The sequence below is a fragment of the Kluyveromyces lactis genome, assembly GCF_000002515.2.
Source record: "Kluyveromyces lactis strain NRRL Y-1140 chromosome F complete sequence".
In the NCBI taxonomy this organism is placed as follows: domain Eukaryota; kingdom Fungi; phylum Ascomycota; class Saccharomycetes; order Saccharomycetales; family Saccharomycetaceae; genus Kluyveromyces; species Kluyveromyces lactis.
Genome location: NC_006042.1, coordinates 2578067 through 2596575, shown reverse-complemented (window position 1 = coordinate 2596575; position 18509 = coordinate 2578067). Strand labels below are relative to the sequence as shown.

Below are 18509 nucleotides of genomic sequence, written 5' to 3'. Positions count from 1 at the left end.
GGTGGCATGGGTAGTTCGATTCCCACTTAGTAGATTTAACTGAAGATCAAAGTCACTCGCTTTATTTCTTGTGAAGAAGCTAGTATTATCGGGAAGTTATATAAGCTTCACATCTAACAATTATGCGTCAACACTCAAGAGGCTTTTGTTGAATTGCAACTCTCTCTTTTATTATGATACTAAGAAACCAAAGAAATTCTTCCAAATGAGTTCAGCAGATGAAGTCAATATAAGTTTATTGACAAAAGCATCAGGGTATGGTGTCTTGATTGGTGTCGGCGCTTTGTTTGCGGTGGGTATCATTGTTGCTACCAAATTGATGGGAAAATATCTACATGAAGATTCACAATCTACGGAGAACTTCATGGTTGCTAACAGAAATGTGGGTATTGGTTTAACAGGTTCTGTTGTTTTCAGTTCTTGGTATTGGGCAACTGAAATCTTATGGGTTGTCACAATGGTTTACTCTTACGGGGTTATGAGTAGTTTTTGGTACTTTGCGGGGCTATCTGTTCAAATTTGTCTGATGGCATTGTTAGGGATTCAAGCGAAGAAGAAAATTCCAAATGGGCATACTTGTTTAGAAATTGTAGAATTACGTTATGGTAAAAGTGCACATATTCTCTACATGTTTATGTGTCTTGTCAACAATTTACTGTCATCTTCATCCATGATTTTGGGGTCTGCTGCTGCTATTTCGATTATTTCTGGAAACTTACATATTGTCGCTTCAACTATGTTGATTCCATTCGGTGTCATGTGCTATACTGTCGTTGGAGGGCTTAAGGCTACATTTTTAACAGACTACATGCACTCATTAATTGCTTTGATCATCCTAGTCTACTTTAATACTGCGGTTATTTCCAGTGACAAGATCGGCGGTATTAGCGGCTTATACGACAAGGTAATACAACACGAAGGTGACAGATACATCGAAGGTAACTATCAGGGTTCATTCCTAACCGGTAAGTCTCAAGGGGCCATTTTCTTTGGCATCATCCACTGTGTTGGTGATTTTGGATTGACAGTTATGGATTCCAGTTTTTGGCAGAAAGCCTTCAGTGCAAATGTCAAGGCTTCAGTGCCCGGATATTTAATTGCCGCAGCTTTGATCCCTGCAATTGTATGGCCATTAGGTACCATTATAGGTCTGTCTAATATTGTTTTAGAAGGAGAATCTTTTTTCCCAACCTATCCAAGAGCTATGACATCGTACGAGATCAATAATGGATTCGGTTTGCCTTACACTCTAATGGCTGTGCTCGGAAAAAGTTCTTTGGGTGGACTTTTGTTAGCTATTTATCTTGCTGTGACATCCACTGTTAGTGCTCAAATGATTGCCGTTAGTTCAATCATCTCATTTGACATTTACAGGAATTATTTCAAACCCAATGCTAACAATTCACAATTAATCACAGTATCTCATATTGGGGTCATTTTCTTCGGTTTGTTCGCAGCTGGCTTTACGGTCATGTTGCATTATGTCGGAGTAGATATGACATGGATGGGTTATTTCTACTCTATGATTATTTGTCCAGGTGTCATACCATTGGTATTGACTATTCTCTGGGATAGACAAACACCACTTGCAGCCATAATTTCCCCTGTGATCGGATTCTTGGCAGGCATTGCAGTTTGGTTGGGAACTGCCTACAAATTTTATGGCGAGGTCACAATTACCAGTACAGGCTCACAACTACCCTGTATGTATGGTGGACTTACTGCGTTATTCTTGCCAGGTGTTTTAACCGTTCCAATTAGTTTACTTGATAAAAATTACAAATTTGACTGGTCTGATTTCAAGAAGGCTAAACTCATTGTCGAGGAAGAAGAAGAAGAAGAAGATTCATTTGATGATAATAATAGATTCAAAGAAGCTACTCCATCAATTGAAGAAAAGAGTAGTAAAAGTATTAAGCCTAGCGTTGAACTGGAAACAAAAACCGAAAATGCAGTTGAAATATTGAAAGAAGATTCTGCTTTCTACGAGACTGAAGTGTCTTCAAACCCAGCGAATACACCTTTCACCGCGGAAGAAGTGAGAATTATCAATATTTACACTAAAATTGCTGCAGGTGCTTCAGTATTCGTATTATTGATAACATGGGTGGTATGGCCTCTACCATTGTATAGAGATTACATCTTTTCAAAAACTTTCTTTGCTGGATGGACGGTTGTGTCTATTATCTGGGTTTATTTGGCTCTCATTTTTATTGGCCTCTACCCATTGTGGGACGGCAGACACTCACTCATTAAAATTTTCAATGGTGTCAAGAACGATATATTCAAATCTAAAAATTGATTCTGAATTCTTAGGCAATTTCAATTCGTTCCCCCCGTTCAGCATATCTGGTTAAAGATCCCTTAATTCATTAGGACGCTGGATTGGAAATATTAATATTCAACTAAATATAAACAACCTAGTTTTCTAAAAGTTATTTGTCTAGAAATTATCTGTCTTTTCAACTCCTTCCCAATGCTGCTTACATTACATGGGGTAGGTCGCGGACGAACAGTTAGAAAAGCTAGCTATTGGGTACTTCATCATTATGCAAATTACAACCACCGAGCTTGACATGTTCCTTTCAGTGTAACTCGTAGTGGATGTAATAGAACGTACCATAAACAAGTCAATAAAACCAAGTGATTGAATGATGATGACCTAAAGATATCTAATTATTTACAGTCAGCCTTTCAAGTGCTTTTGGCAATATTTTTTCGAAGACTTCTTTTGATCCATCACTACTCCATCTTAAATCATTTGCCGGATGCGAGTTACAGATTATTATTTCCAAACAGCTGATATCTGAAGAATGGTTGCTGTTGAATTAGTTCCTTCTATGCTTCACAACCAAGTGATAAACCACGCATTCTCAATTCTGGTATAAACTTAGCAGATATTTGTTCATAGCTCTTGTTGCTGATGTGTAAGCAAAATTAAATCCAGCAACATCTGAATAAGAAACATATTTGTCTATTTTGTCTGCGATGCCTTTTATGGTACCAAGAAGACTGCGCCAGATCCGACAATCGTTATAAAATTGATAACATCATTGTTGGACTGGATATTCATCATGTTTGGTATTCTCTCAGCTTCAGCTTCTTATTTAGCATTAGTTCAATAATTGGCGCCTTAGAAATGCTCCTACAACGCCAGGGAACAACAATCATTTGTTGTCCACCTTTTATTATATGGATAAGCTTCCTTCCAGACCTGGATCAAAGACACTACAGAAGCATTATCTAAATCGTCCAACGGTTTATCATCAGGATAAGCGCCAAGACCAACACCGCCCCAGCCCGAAAACATCACTCTGGCTGCTTCATCTTCTGCCAATAGTCTAATACGAGCTTCTTGTTCTTCAGCATCCTTGATAGTGTCTCCAATAACGATAATTATTTGAACAATGAATTTAATCTTCGAAGGATCTCTGTTAAATGTATGTTCTGCGTACTGTTCGTTGAAACAAATAGCTTTCCTCAGGGATTCTTTTGAAGGATTTGAAAGAAAGACAATTTCTACGTTGCTTGCCGCTAATTCTTTACCCTTCGGCGAATAATCTGGCCTGTATAAGAGCTGGTAGTTTTTACTGGCTTGGCTGTGTAACACCAGGACCCGGAACAATGAAATTTTTACCTTGATGACTTATATTTCTCAACCCATCGGGGTCTGTATATATGCCTCTTTCCTTATCAGCCTTTACAGCACCATCTCTCCCGGAGCTTAAAACAATTTGTAAATAACATTAATATTCATCAGCTCTTTCATACCTTTAAGTCTTGCCCGGAAAGTTCTGACCGTTCAAAAGATTCTTTGAGGCGCTGTCAAGAGAAGATGTCACAATATTCTATCCGATGCGGCCCTTTGTAATTAAGTCCAAAGTACCGAAACTGCTTGCCAAATGATACGGTTGTTCGCTAATTGTCGATATAGTAATACCAAATGCCAACGTCCTGGCCACTGCGACCTTTAATAGAATATAATAACTTAGATCTGGTAATGGCCATCGAGAGCCAGCTTTGGCGACAGGCCTAAAGTTTCCTGGTCCATTATAAACATCATAGGGTCCTAAAACATCGGCAAAGAAAACTTAGTAACCCCCCCATCTTCCAGCAATTTTGCCAATTTCATCCAATACTGTGGATCTTCAGCAGAATGAGAGCTCTGATTACCTTACTCTCTCCACGAGTTAATCACTTCGTTACCAGGAGAGCTCATCAAGAAGGCATTTAGAATCAGATTCTTTTTCAATCCTGAATTATCCTTTTGTCTCTTATTAGGAGTTTCGTAATCTGTAACGTTTACCATAACCAAATGACTATATTAGGATTGCCTGTACAAGGTGTCAGCGTCCACGAACAAATACCAACAAACTTGGTGAATGATACACAAAATCAAAAAAAGATCCCAATTGTACAATAGCCTTATAATAACAAATGAATTGATGATTGAATTAAATATCCCATACTGAAGAGGAATCGTTTTACGTTGCAAATTCTGTCATCATTTTGATATAAACGTCTATGATACATCCACGAATAATGACCGGAAAAAAAGCGTTTACGAAGAGGTGATAGGCTCCCGTTACTGCAATTTGATGCTGAGTTCAAACTAGGTAAGAATCTCAACTGGGTGAAATGTTACTTAGAGTGTTAGATTCCCATGTTGTGGTAGAATATATATTGATCCCAGAAACAAAGAAATCCACCCTTTGTCAAAGTCACAGGCAATACACACTGAGTGAGACATTAAACCTGCTGTGTGCACAGATATTATAGTTATGAAGTGAAATCTTTGATTTTGTATAACAGCGGCATGTACATCGGGTTTTCACTGAGTGAAGCTGAAGTTAGAAACAAGTGAACCGCTTTCGGTGTTTATTGTAATATATACTGTCCCGCTACCCCAGATTTTGGTGATCATATCTTTATTTTTTGCTCATTTTTTTTTGGCCGAATTGAAGGACTTTTCGAATTTAAGTACAAAAGGGAACATTGTATTCAAACAAACGACAGAATATGCCAAAAAGAAATATGTAAGTAATCATGCAGCAGCCCACATTGACATGCCGTCACCTTTAAAAACAGTCAATACTTGTTATAATCCAACGTAATGTGTTATATTACAACAGCAATTTCTAAATAGTATATAGTATTTCTCTTAAGTAACTTTTCCAAATGGAGCAACTGCGTACGCAAGAAAATGATTCGTTTACATGCAACTTTGAAGAATAATAGCTAACTATTTCATCACTGATAACCTTGAGCAGGCGAATTAGAATCTAACAGGAGGCTAGAGCTATTGTGAGTATCCGATGAAGCTCTCGGAATATCAGGCAAGTTTTTGGTAGTGGAAGATGAGTTCCAGCCACTCGTGGATGATTGAGATTTGAGTGCAAGAGACTTTTCAATAATAGATAATCTTTTGTTCATTCTCCTTCTTTGTAGACTGACAGGCAAAAATGGAATATATCCATGTTTCTCTTCGAGCATCATTAGCTTTATAACAGCGATAACAATTAACCAGTACATAATATAACTGCTAACTGAACCATAGGTAGCTGAGTTAGTCCATCCAAAAATGGCGGTCAAAATCATCCAAAATCCATCCCTTTCACCGTTACAACAGTTAACATGCCATACCGAACGCGAGATATCATAAGAACCTGGACCGTTTCCAACTTCGCTCATATCTTGACCGTTACAAGCATCAACATACTTCTGAAGTTCAAACTGCCATACACCCTTGGAGAATAATCCGCCGGCAATAAGATATAGGAAACATGTTGTTACCACAAGGCAAATTTGCAATGAAAACGACTTTGAGTATTTGAAGAAGAATACACCGAAAATTGCCGAGATCGCCGTAGCAGAAAGCATCGATAGTGGAATAGAGGTTAATGGACTATCGATACCGATACCACCAATGAAGACGACAGCCTCTAGCCCTTCTCTCAAAGAAGTAACAAATGGTAGGATGAATAATGAGTATTTCTCGCTGAAACTTTTAGCTTTGCTTTCGCCATTTTCCATCGGAAGTAATTTGTCTGAGTAAATGATGGATGCCAATTTAACTCTGAACTTCTCTCTAAGTTTACCCATTCTTAAGAAGAACAATCCCATAACTGAAATGATGACAGACGCAATAACGCTTAAAACACCTTCATAATAATGTTCACTCATAGACCACAAATCCGTGCCAACATAATAAAATGCCACAATAAATCCACCACCAATAAACATACATGCCAAAAGGCCTAACAAACCTCCAGAAATGATTTGAAGTTTTAGTTTTTTATATAACTGCTGGTTATCAACTTCTAGACCTAGATTTGGAGAATCGGAGTCATTAACTCTCAATAATAAATCTGAAGCTTCTTCCTCTTGAATGGTAACCGGGGCAGCATTTTTTGAAGACTCTGTATCGGATTCAGCGGTGGTATCATGCGAGAATAAGGCTTGTTTGACGATTGTCAACAAGATGGAAACGATTATGATGATCTCTAACGACTCTCTCAAGAAGATGAAAAAAATTTGAAACGAGAAATAATTCTCAAAACTTGACTTTGACATCTTGAATAAAAGATCCTTTATACTAGCTTATAAGTTTCGTCGCTTACGTGGATGTTGTCAACCAGAACCAGTTTATAGCCCGTTATCAAATTTCTATAATGATTCAATCTCAAATGTAATAATAGTATTTCTTTCCAGTCTTCAATTGTATTTTTTGCACCCCATTCAAGAGCCAGGACAAAAACGACCTTGATCACGTGATACAATCGTTCTCCCGGGTAATGAAGATACGTTAAACTTAACAATAGGTTGGTACTGCATATTAACATACAGTCGTGAAACATTCTAGAATATCGGACAGTTTCAATCCGTTTCACTACTGCTTATACCTTAATATCATATTCTGCCAGGTGTTTTTCGCTGGAACAAAGATAGAAGCAGTCGAGTAGTATGTATTCTAATGCGAATTGCATTAGATGCTTATATGTCACATTATATATACACAACATTCATAAAACATTTAAGAGCTGGAAAATCCAATGCTACCCTAACTTGAGTATTTACACAATACGTTAGGAGCACTTATTCGAATAGTTTTATTTTAGCGTAGAGCTTTTTCCATGACTCATTAACTGAACCTTTTCCAACTTGTGTAAATGTTTGACGGAGAATGCAAACAGATATGCCATTAGAATAACCCCCAATGTCGATACCACGGGGAATCCAACGTTACCTTCCTCTATAAAGTTCTCTAAGTTCATACCGTAGATTGAGGCAATAAAAATAGAACCGGCTAACGAGAGTAAACCAATACTGAAACGCAATCCAAGTAACATCAATTGATTTCTATTTGAATCAAGAATGATATTGATTATTTCTTCTGTAGTTTTGATATTGGACATTGTATTTCCTACAGTTTGAACAATTTCATCGACATGATTGTAATAAGTTTCTAAAAGCATTTCAATTTCTGCATGATCATGCTCTTCTCTAGGCTTCCCTAATTGTTTCTCAGTCAAGTACATTTCACACAAGACATCATCTTGCTCTAATAGTTCTTCAATCATTTCTCTCATCAAGAAAGATTTTTTGTGAAAGACGCTAAGTTTCTTATTTTGAATCAAAAGATACCGTAGCTTATCTCTAGTAATACTATATTCTAAGTCTTGCAAAATACCCGTTGAAACATTCAGGTGAACCTTGAGCTCTGCGTTAAGGTTAGATATAGCCGAAATAAAAATGGACTCTACTGCTCTAAACTCGTAAGGCAAAGGATCTTTATTCACAACATCTGGTACCTCAAAACCGCTTCTATTTTGTAATCTCAGTTGTAAATCCGCAATGAAATTCTGTTGAGAAACCGAATCCAATTTTATACCCATCGAATCGAAAAGAATTAACATGTCTGATTTTACCAAAGCCCTAATGTTCAATATACTAACCAAAATGCTATTCTCACGCACAAGAACACTGGGAACCAAGTCATTTCTCCTCGATTTTTCAACCTTTCGCAAGTCTCGGGGTAGGAGTCCATGTGTGTGTATGAGCTCATCTCTTCGTAGATCGATGGACGGTTTCTGCATATTTCCATGCCTATCGAATATTGTGCATCGTATGGTCTCTAGTTCGGGATTGTACAGAGAGCTGTTTCTTTGAGCGAGGTTCTTTTGCAAGAGTATTGCTAAGTGATTAGGGTCCGACAGCTTTTGGCGGACCAGTCCCGCGGTATGGAAAAATTTAGCAAAAGCAGGCGCTTTAGGAATAACTGAAAGCTGCCGTATAAATAACATATTTCAACGATTAAGGGAAGGAATGCTATAGTTCACTGAAGAAAAGGTTTGAATAGCAGTAGATGAAATCGCCTTTGTTGATGTCTGGATCGATTCTCTCTGTTCTTCTAAATATTCGATATTTTTCATTATTTACTTTAAGTATTGAGAGCACCAGTTGAGAATTTCAGAAAAGGGAAAAATGTCACTACTGGAAGGCATCTTATATACAATCTAATGAAATGGTCTTCTTTTAAACCAAAGGTAAAGTCCGTGATAATTTCGTTTAAATTATAGAGGGAAAGCTGTAGTTAATTAAGTATCATTGTTATTTATCGTTCAGGCTTGCAAAACAAATTGTTCTTTTTGGATTTTGTCATTTAGTTCATCCGTTGGGCTTGAAAAACCTAACAATTGTTGTCCTTGAGTCAACTTATCTGATAATTCAAGATTATGCTTAATCAGCTCTGGATCTATTGGTCCTTTCTTCACCATGTTTGTGATCAATTCGTATGCAATTTGAGCACCAGCTAACGATGTAATTTCAGTAGGATCGAATGGTGGAGATACTTCAACAATATCTGCACCGACGAGGTTGAGATCTTCTAGTTCACGAATAATACGGATCAATTCTCTAGTCATCCATCCTCCGACTTCCATAGTTCCTGTACCTGGTGCTGCAGATGGATCTAAAACGTCGATATCGACACTTATATAGACCGGGACATCACTAGGAATTTTTGATTTGATCTTTTCAACAATGGACTTAATACCGCCGTCCATAATTTCGTCTGCTTCGATACGGTGAAATCCGACTTTGTCATCATCATCGTAATCTTCGAAACTAGATCCGCTTAATCTGGTTCTCAACCCAGCATGGATATTGTTATTTTCAGTGAGTAAACCTTCGTTATGAGCTATCCATAACATTGAACCGTGAGTAAACTCCGAAGTATCACTGTGCCAGAAGGATGGGTACTTAGAAGGTGCCCAGGTATCTAAGTGAGAGTCGAAATGGATGACAGCAAGACGACCGTAAGTTTTTCTTAGAGCACGTAGCGCTGGCAAGATGATACTATGGTCACCGCCCAGAGTGACAAACCTTGGAGGTAAATTATTGTCGCTTGTCTGGGATTCATGGCTCAAAAGATTCTCATATGCCGCAGTCATCATTTTCAACGCTAAGCAATTATCCATCGGTGTTACTGGAACGTCACCGCAATCGACCACAGAAGCCCAATCTTGATATGGATTGATGTCTGCACGGAAATTGAACCCGCGCATCGAAGTTTGGCGTTGGGATGCCTTACGAATGGCCTGTGGCCCGAATCTAGCACCCCCTCTAAAGCTCACAGCTGTATCGAACGGAACTCCTATGACCCCTATATCAAACTTCTTTTCCATATCGATCAAACACTTGTGGTGAGGTAAGTGTGCAAAGGTTTGAATTCCAGAAAAGGGCCAGTCCTCGCCCCACATTTCTGTTAGATTGGCATTTTCATTCTGTTCTACATGTCCTTCAGTAAGGCTGAATTGTATCAAAGCACCCAATATAAATCCTGCAACCTTCATTGTTTGTTATCAATTTTGAGCAGGGCTGTTGTACTAATAATGAAAGTGGGATACTATAAGAACTTTATTTGATGTGGCTGAGAATACCCTTGTTAGAAGTAACCGAATGAGTTCCTTCAAAGCGGTTCTGAGAAGAAGCTAAACAGCAAGCACTTATATACGTCAATTTCCGATCATCACAAAGTACCAAAAACCCGATCAAATATGTTTAATTATTTCCTTCAATTTGTTGAGCATTGTCCGTTACCATACCGTGCGATTATACCTCGAGCTTGATCTATCTTTATTATCGCGCATTTTATCTTAACAACTCCAAAGGTCGCTATTTTTGCAGGGGAAAGTTTTACCCAATCAGGAATTTGTCGGAAATGACAAGACAAGACCGTATACAGTCACGTGATATAATATTAAGCATGATACCTTCTCCTCACCGTGGTGCTTATGTTGAGCTTTCCCCAAGGACATGGACAAGTCGGTGTTCATGTTAACTCCACAAATAAAGGCAACTGTTTAATTTCTGTAGTATTTTTCCCACCATTTCTAATGCAAAATTATTATTCTATGTAATGTCTAAACTAAAATACTAAGTTGCATGTTTGTAGGATATTAGCGATGATAACATCCACTCCCTTAAACTTCTTGATGAATAGAAGCGTCACACATACGACGAAAAAGAAGGTGACAAAGGAGAGGTAAGAACTCACGAAGATACCGTATCCGAGATATACTGTGACCGTATACCATTTGATGTAGATAGTGTAGAGTTGCCGAAGAACGTTTGGATTTTCATAGATTCTCATAAGGTATTTAAAAAAAGGTGCAGAATGATAGACAGCTGAGTTGTGAAAGCATCCTAATAGGCCGGCACCGTTTCTGTAAAGGTACACTATGCTGGATGTTGGATCTACAACTTGACGATTGTGAACATAATCGACAACTTCAGTGAAGACATCGGTGTCGCTGAAAGTCACCTGGTTAATAACGGTCTTCAGAACGGTGAAAAGAGAAAATGGGAGAAACAAGACCATCAATATATGGTCCAATATCAATAGATTCCTTAAAAGAAATCGCAGATATGGTCTTCTTACAACAAAATCCGGCCAATGTACTGGCGCATTCCTTGGTCGTACATTTCTGCGCAAGAAAACTTGTTCTTGTTCATCTTCCAGTTGTTGTAAAAGTTGTTCTAGTTCTCGTGGATCAACAACATTTGGGTGCGGTGTGCCATGCTCCATCTCATATTGAAACTGTTCATATAATTCATCATCATCACTCATAGTATATTAAGTAATTTTCCAGAACTGTGATGATCTGGCTTAGAACGTATGACACAAGTCCACCAAAGAACTCGTCACCCCGACTTGTAGGTGATCTTCCTTTAGTTTTAAAGTTGTGATATAGTATGAAATAATTCTGAAAAAATGTCAATAAAGCATTTGAAGTTTAAAGTGTATATATACTAAAGAGTGTCCGTAATAATAAAGCAAAACCCGTCCCCAAAAATAAATCCACTGCACACACTCAGTTAACTGCAACTAGATCTGAAACTAACTCGGACCTATGATGGCTACTTTCCTTATACGTATCATTTCGTTTTTCTCATTATGTCATCTGGCACTTGGTAATACTGAAACATATCAGTTTCATGTTCCAAAGGATTTTCCAGAGTTAAGCCCATCATATGTACCGAAGTTGCCTTATATCAATGCACGGAATACAACATTTAGGACTATCACTACCCACCTTCAACCTGAGGCTAAGACGTTTGTGGAATTGACAGGACTAAAGAAAAATGAAAACTATATGGTCAAAATTTGTTGGACAGGAATTGATCCTATTTCCCTTAAATCGATTCGTCATCAATTCATACCTCATGGCACCGTATTTAAAGGCACTTTAAGCACACAGACCAGAGCAGTCATCCTTATAGAAACAAGAGCAGATTCTTATCCCATTTTACAAGATAAAGTAAAGGTAGATGTTAGCTTGGCAGTGATAAAACTTGGAATTCCTGTTGACATGTATTCAATACTGTTCTATCTCGCATGCGTATTAATATGTGCGATTTCCTTTATACGGGCTATAGACCCCTTCCAACTTCTCGAAGTACGTAAACAGAATAAATCAGATTGATTATTAAGTAGGAGCTAAATATACTTGCATTTTACTTTACCACATGAATTGAAGGAAACAAAGTCAACGGAGTTCGTGATATTAGAGGTCAGGGTTAAGAATAAATTCACAGAAGTACTGAACAGCAGCATATATCTCTTCACCCACAGGAACTATAAACTTGGGTGGAAGTAGGAATCCGTGATTACCAGTGTCTCTAAGCTTCAACTGGAACGCCCAATAAGCTCTATGATGGTACATATAATCCAATGCTGATCCTGATCCTAAGCCTGGTTGCAAATCAGAACCACGGTCTTCGCAGGATGAAAGAACATGATAGCCCTTTCCTGATTTGCGTCTGATAGCTTTTGATAAGCCATATGATAACTCCAAAAGGTTCTCCAAATCTCTCGGCAAAGCATCACACGAATAACCATATGGGTACAATACTTCTTGGGCGTACGAGTGGAAATCTAAATATCCGTGGATATTGTACTCAGATTTAGCTTTGTTAACATATTCATCCCATGATTCCGCTTCTAAAGCCTCAAATGGTGATTCACCACTGTAGCTCTCTGAACATGGAAAGTCGTTAGAGCCAGTCCATTGAAAATCAAAAGAGTGGTCGATGTCAATGCCAAAGCACCGTGGAAAATAAGTCTGTTGTCTATTTTTCCTCCAGAGCCTATCATGCGTCCAGGTGTATACATAACCATCAGGATTGAATACAGGTATGATTAAAAAGTCCAAATGATCCAAAAACCTGGTCTCAGTTTTTGATTTACCATATCTCGTCAGTAACTGGAAAATAGTGTAACACACCGTACTGACACTAACCCATTCACGAGCATGCACCCCACCGGTAATGATAATTGTCTTCTTATCAGGATTTTTCTCGACGTTATTTGTCGAGATATGAAGGGCCTTCAAATCTCTGCCTTCGAAGGTCTGACCAGTCCACTCTACCGTAACAAGATCAGGGAAGGATAACTGTAGGAGATCTAACCATGTGTAAATTGTGTCCAAATCACGATATTCGTCAAAGAATATATCTTTTGGCCTTTTAGATTCAGCATCAAAAAAACTCTGGGTTCTGGCGTCGTTGGAGGTTTCTCCCCCAACTGCCGATTTTGTTTCAGAAATGACGGAATTTAAATCTTCAATTATAATATCGCAACTAGGGAATTGTTCCAAAATGTCATCGTGCATCCGGATATCCATAAATCCATGCGATTTCGATTTTGCCCATATATCGAATTCGTACTCCTGTTTTATCATTGCTATGTCTTTCAACTTGGAGATTATAACACTGAATTGAGACTCATCGTTGAATCTGCACACTTTGTAGTTGGAGTAATCCCTAGCTTCAGCCGTATTGGTAAACAGCACTATTAGATTAATCACCCAAAGGGTTAAAGCTCCTACTCTCATAATTTCGAATGTCGTTCTTACTGCTGGAACACAGAATCTGCCTTGTATTCGTAGTATTCTCTATTATCCCCTCTATAGTACAGTAGCAGTTTAAATAATTTATCTAACAACCACTTTCCTGGTCGTATAAGCAGTGATAACTTACGGCTCTTTTCTTGTTATTTCGTTAGAGTCCTAAACTAACCTCTCTTCCAAGTAATCTCTGGAAATGCCGAAATAATTTCGGTTGAACTAGGAAAAAAACCCTATGAACACTTCTGGTAAGGGTATCCTTTAAACGAATGGATCACAACTGTTAGTCAATAATCAATTCAGGATATTCATTCACTTAGCAGCGAAGGATTTTGTTGCACCTATACATCGAAATATTCGTCCACGTTTACGTACTCCCCATCGTCATGATTTTGAAAGATTCTTTTCCACTTTTTTATCATCGTATTGATAATTAATAGAATGGTAAAATTTCTACGACGCATACGGCTATTCAGTACCGCAACAACTCTACATTCCACATTCGTCCCTGCGAATATAAAGTGTGCCTAGAGCTTATCAATTCCTCAGTTAACGGCACTGATAAGCTATCAATTAATGACTTGATATGACTCCTAGCATGCAAACATTGGTGTAATCCATTGTGGATGTTACCCGCCCTATCGTTCTCCCCATGTACCTCACTTTTCACATAGCATTTGGAAGAATAGAATAAATGTGAATGATGAATATAGATAGATAGGGTCAATATCATGCGAACTGGTGCATCCATTGTAATCATATTTATTGAATTAGGAATTTTATAGAATGATTATTTAGATAAAAGGTGGCAGCCTGACTTCAATATTACTAGGAATTCTGGCCTCTTCAAAAAATTGCTCGTGATTTGAATATCTGGTATTTCAAGCTTGATCCACAATACACATTAGGGAAGCAAAGATAAAACACTCTAAATTATATCTGTGAAAAAACAGAATGTCTGACAAGCAAGAACACCCAGTCTTTGGGCATGAACATAGACACCCACATATACATGATTCTGAAAGTGTAGATCCAAAAGCTCCTGTAGCTAATCCAGAAAATGTTGATTTGTCAAAGCTTTCCCCACAAGAGTTAAAAATATACAAAATGTATGGAAAACTACCCAGTAAGAAAGACTTATTCCAACACAAATTGCAAGAACGAAAATATTTCGATAGCGGGGACTACGCTTTACGTAGGGCAGGTGTGAAATCTGACGATTTGCAGTCGAGTCCAGTTGCTAATAACAATTTACCTTTGACAAATCCTAGCGGATTAAGAGAAAGTATCATCAAAAGAAGAATGTCCAGTAGTGCAAACGGTCCCAGCAATGTCGACGCCCAAAGGCTAAATAGACAAGGCAGTATATCAAGTGGTCCACCACCACCAAGGTCACCCAATAAATAGTAGTTGTTCTATTATTAAACTCGAGAATCACATCAATAGGAAAGTCTCGGAACAGATGTCAACATTCCCGTAAGTCTCATGCACATCGTATGGTTTCTCTATGTCGCCCCGTTTTATTTGATCTTACCATACTTGAATTACAAATGGTTTATATAAATTAGATATCAACTGTTGTAACGCTTTTATATAATGGAAACTTTAACGCTTTGCAAATAACGGACAATTACTTGTATAGGATTAGTATTATAAACTTTAGGAAAGAAGATGTTCGTATAAATATTGTGACATGAGGTAATTGCCGCTGAACTTATACATATATATTTATTGACGGTATAAAAATTTTCCTAGTCTTGTGAAGAATAGTAGACCAAGGAAGTAGAAATCAATGAAATATAACAACTGTGCGCTATCGGTAATGTCTTGATAGCAGGTCACGCAAGTGACTAAACCAATAGCCAAACCAGATGCTAGCATAGTAAATGAGCTGTCAAAGAACAACCAAAGGATAATGTTGAGTAAGAACCATGCACCACTTGCTTGTAAACTGGAAGACCATTCAATTCTACGAATCCCAAAAGAAACACCTAACATGGCATTTGTAGATCTTAAAACACTAGAAATAGTGGTTGGTTGCCGATCAAAGGTTCCAAGTATCCAGTTTACAAATGGAACGATACTTCCGAAAAGTATACCTTCGATGGCGTAAAATGTCCAAGGTGGTAAATACCCAAAACTTAATGATTGTGCAATAGTGGCACCCAATAATAACGGGCGGGAAGTAAAGTCATTATGCAATTCATGATTATCATGTAAGTTCTTTGATAATTCATGATAAGCGATGCCTGCTATCGATAGTACAACCCATGCTAAAGCCACATTGACAGAACTAGGGATTTTCTTAGCACGTTGTACTATTCCATTTTCTAATTCTTTACCACTTGATGCTTTTTTAACTTCTTCATAGATCTCTGAGTCCTCGCTCTTGAGCACATCAGCATCATATAGTCCATACAATGCAGGCTTCGTCAACAAGTTGGACGACTCTGAGCTTCCGTACTTTGATCCCGTGCTATTCGACGCGCTTTCTGTCATGTTTTTGATGAACGACAATAATTTAGTTTATTACCAATAAATATATTGTTTCACAGGTCAATTAAATCACTGTGGAACTGTACGTAAGCTTGAGTTGTATTGGTGGATCCTAAAATCGATTGGAAATCTCAGGGTGTGTGGACACTTTAGAATAAATTAGAAAGGAATGTGGTTTGTACGATATGTATTTTTAAAAAATTTAGTTGAAATAGTGGACTATCGATTTTTGTTTTAAGAATCGTATTTAAACATTTCAAAAGAACCTCCATTTGGAGACACATCAAACGAAGAGACCAAAGGAAAAATTGGATTTTAGTATTGGATACTACTGCGGATGATAACAGTAGAATATCCTATGGATATGAACTAACTAAAAAAGTTGCGCTATTGAAAATTAATGACAGCCTATATACGGACAACGCACAGATGGTTCCTCCGATACAAAAGAATCCGCATGTAGGAAGCATTGCAGTATTGCAAACAAAACCAGGAAAAAACGATGCATTAAACATATTGAAAAGGGTCGCTCATAACGTATCGTATCTGATGAAAGAGGAAAGGTTCAAAGTAAGACAATTAGTTGAGTTTTATCCACGGAATCGATCACTTTTAGGTATGAACGTGAACAAAGGCATGAAGATCATGTTGCGGCTTAGAGACCCATTAGACGAATATAAATTTCTACCGATAGAATCTATTATGGGTACCATGCTTCATGAGCTTACCCATAATTTACATGGTCCTCATGACCGAAAGTTTTACGAAAAGCTGGATCAATTATCGGGAAGACAATGGACCATTGAACAAATGGGACTTTACGACAGCTTTCTCGGCACCGGGAAAAGATTGGGTAGCAAACCGATGGGGTCGATTATTATTGGAAAGACATTAGAAAGAGGTAAAGGAAGAAGACTAGGTGGTACGACACCTGGAACAGGACCAAGAAGGAATGCTAGAGAAATGGCAGCAATCGCGGCAGATAAAAGGGCAGCGGATAACAAAACATGCTGCAACTCAAATGATCAGAAAAACTATATGCCTGTTCAAGAAGATCTAGTAATAGAACTTCTTGATGATGATTCAAACGAAGAGAATCATAATATTGAAGTCACCAAGTTAGAAACCGCTGGGGGTATAGAAATTATGGATTTGACGTGAACTGCAACATCTGAGATCATAAAGAGATGAAATTAGATAACCAAGGAATGTTGGTTTACATATTCATTATCTTATTACTTCCCTACTTGGAAACCTTGACAAAGAAAAGATTACAACAGTAATTTTATTTAGTTATAAAGTATTTGAATGTCAACAGTAATGAAGCCACCGCTGCCCAACCAAATAGAAAACAAATTACATGAGGCCGTCGGGAAACTAAACAAAAGATGTATGGAAGTGCCACATAAATCTTTTTTAGATTTGAATTCACTTAAGGTTAGAAACGAAAACATGATTAAGATTGGTGTCAACCGTAAAAAGATCATTGATCTAAAGAATAACAAATGGCAATCGGTTAAAGAACATGGAATATCAATACGATCATAGGAGTCAACAGTCACCCTAAAATTGAACGCAAGCAGATAATAATAGACACAATTTTGATTGAGGCAGCCATTAAGGAAACTGATCCCCTCAACTTATCATTTTGTCTACCATTAGTTCCATCGTCATTGTCTGGATTCAATAATTTTTCAATGATCCAAAGAATTATTTGTAAGATAATTGTTTTCCAATCAATTTCGGTACTTGTCAAGTCCTGATTGGAAAGTAAGTCAAGGATTAATATCATGAAATGAATTCCGTTACTGAATAAGGACGAACCGTGTTGTGTTGTTGCGACAAAAAAAGACGTGGTACTAATATATTGTTTCACAACTTCATCTTGGAATCCATGGTATCCTAAAAATGAGACCAAAGAGAAGGCACCAATAATCAGCTCTACTATCTGTTGTATAATTTGTACTATAGTCGCAAAGGCAGGTGAGTTTAAGAAAGCAATTATTCCTTGAATGATTTCGCCTATCATTCCAAGATCTCTGGTATCAACAACATTTGTAACATTTTCCAATTCATGATCCAAGGCATAATCGCCTTTCTGCACTTGTTCGTTCTCGACCCTAAGTTTATTCTCTGACATTAATTGTAGTTGTAGTTATAGTTATGGTTAAAGTGATAAATAGTGTGGAGCTTTTGCAAATTACTATCTACTTAACTTAGAGAAACTCTTAATTAAACCAATGACACAATAATGCAAAGCCAGCTTAAGCATGTAAACGGAACCAAGATAGCCTATTTTGTACCTGAGAAAATTTTAGTTTGAGAGCCGTGAAACAGAATACTTTCATTAACTTTTGAGTATATTGAAGAGCTGCTGAAGAAATTACTGCATTCGAGCCAGACACAAAGGCAAGACAATCATCGGTTTTTTTTTATTTTTTTTTGACACATGTCAGAAGCTCTCACATGTCAGAAGCTCTCATAAACAGTACTAATGTTTTTTTTACTTGATAAGAAACACCTTGGATCGAGTTATACGGCGTCGAACGACTGATACATTTCTGTATTACTTAAAAATCACATCATGAGGTTCAATATGAGTGA

The 18509-nt window shown here is 37.7% G+C and overlaps 11 protein-coding genes across 11 annotated transcripts, besides 1 other annotated feature; 4 read left to right on the top strand and 7 right to left on the bottom strand.

Moving 5' to 3' along the window:
- Positions 1-205: 205 nt before the first annotated feature.
- On the top strand, positions 206-2302 carry KLLA0_F28083g (sodium:solute symporter family protein; the record flags this gene model as incomplete). Its single annotated transcript, XM_456328.1, has 1 exon — positions 206-2302. The coding sequence occupies one exon, from the start codon at positions 206-208 to the stop codon at positions 2300-2302; it is 2097 nt and encodes a 698-aa protein (XP_456328.1).
- A 752-nt stretch (positions 2303-3054) lies between these two features.
- Positions 3055-3166: a long terminal repeat.
- Positions 3167-5250: 2084 nt separating this feature from the next.
- On the bottom strand, positions 5251-6573 carry FTH1 (Fth1p; the record flags this gene model as incomplete). The annotated part of the gene is made up of 1 exon (XM_456327.1): positions 5251-6573. One exon carries the CDS (start codon positions 6571-6573, stop codon positions 5251-5253), a length of 1323 nt encoding a protein of 440 aa, XP_456327.1.
- A 536-nt stretch (positions 6574-7109) lies between these two features.
- MFM1 (Mfm1p) lies at positions 7110-8303 on the bottom strand (the record flags this gene model as incomplete). The annotated part of the gene is made up of 1 exon (XM_456326.1): positions 7110-8303. One exon carries the CDS (start codon positions 8301-8303, stop codon positions 7110-7112), a length of 1194 nt encoding a protein of 397 aa, XP_456326.1.
- A 318-nt stretch (positions 8304-8621) lies between these two features.
- KLLA0_F27995g (agmatinase) lies at positions 8622-9854 on the bottom strand (the record flags this gene model as incomplete). Its single annotated transcript, XM_456325.1, has 1 exon — positions 8622-9854. One exon carries the CDS (start codon positions 9852-9854, stop codon positions 8622-8624), a length of 1233 nt encoding a protein of 410 aa, XP_456325.1.
- Positions 9855-10429: 575 nt separating this feature from the next.
- Positions 10430-11131, bottom strand: ASI2 (Asi2p; the record flags this gene model as incomplete). The annotated part of the gene is made up of 1 exon (XM_456324.1): positions 10430-11131. The coding sequence occupies one exon, from the start codon at positions 11129-11131 to the stop codon at positions 10430-10432; it is 702 nt and encodes a 233-aa protein (XP_456324.1).
- A 283-nt stretch (positions 11132-11414) lies between these two features.
- On the top strand, positions 11415-11987 carry PGA1 (Pga1p; the record flags this gene model as incomplete). Its single annotated transcript, XM_456323.1, has 1 exon — positions 11415-11987. One exon carries the CDS (start codon positions 11415-11417, stop codon positions 11985-11987), a length of 573 nt encoding a protein of 190 aa, XP_456323.1.
- Positions 11988-12068: 81 nt separating this feature from the next.
- On the bottom strand, positions 12069-13397 carry ECM14 (putative metallocarboxypeptidase; the record flags this gene model as incomplete). Its single annotated transcript, XM_456322.1, has 1 exon — positions 12069-13397. One exon carries the CDS (start codon positions 13395-13397, stop codon positions 12069-12071), a length of 1329 nt encoding a protein of 442 aa, XP_456322.1.
- A 966-nt stretch (positions 13398-14363) lies between these two features.
- KLLA0_F27907g (endosulfine family protein) lies at positions 14364-14816 on the top strand (the record flags this gene model as incomplete). Its single annotated transcript, XM_456321.1, has 1 exon — positions 14364-14816. The coding sequence occupies one exon, from the start codon at positions 14364-14366 to the stop codon at positions 14814-14816; it is 453 nt and encodes a 150-aa protein (XP_456321.1).
- A 321-nt stretch (positions 14817-15137) lies between these two features.
- Positions 15138-15908, bottom strand: KLLA0_F27885g (uncharacterized protein; the record flags this gene model as incomplete). Its single annotated transcript, XM_456320.1, has 1 exon — positions 15138-15908. The coding sequence occupies one exon, from the start codon at positions 15906-15908 to the stop codon at positions 15138-15140; it is 771 nt and encodes a 256-aa protein (XP_456320.1).
- A 426-nt stretch (positions 15909-16334) lies between these two features.
- WSS1 (metalloendopeptidase WSS1) lies at positions 16335-17066 on the top strand (the record flags this gene model as incomplete). Its single annotated transcript, XM_456319.1, has 1 exon — positions 16335-17066. The coding sequence occupies one exon, from the start codon at positions 16335-16337 to the stop codon at positions 17064-17066; it is 732 nt and encodes a 243-aa protein (XP_456319.1).
- A 397-nt stretch (positions 17067-17463) lies between these two features.
- Positions 17464-18045, bottom strand: KLLA0_F27841g (uncharacterized protein; the record flags this gene model as incomplete). The annotated part of the gene is made up of 1 exon (XM_456318.1): positions 17464-18045. The coding sequence occupies one exon, from the start codon at positions 18043-18045 to the stop codon at positions 17464-17466; it is 582 nt and encodes a 193-aa protein (XP_456318.1).
- Positions 18046-18509: the final 464 nt, after the last annotated feature.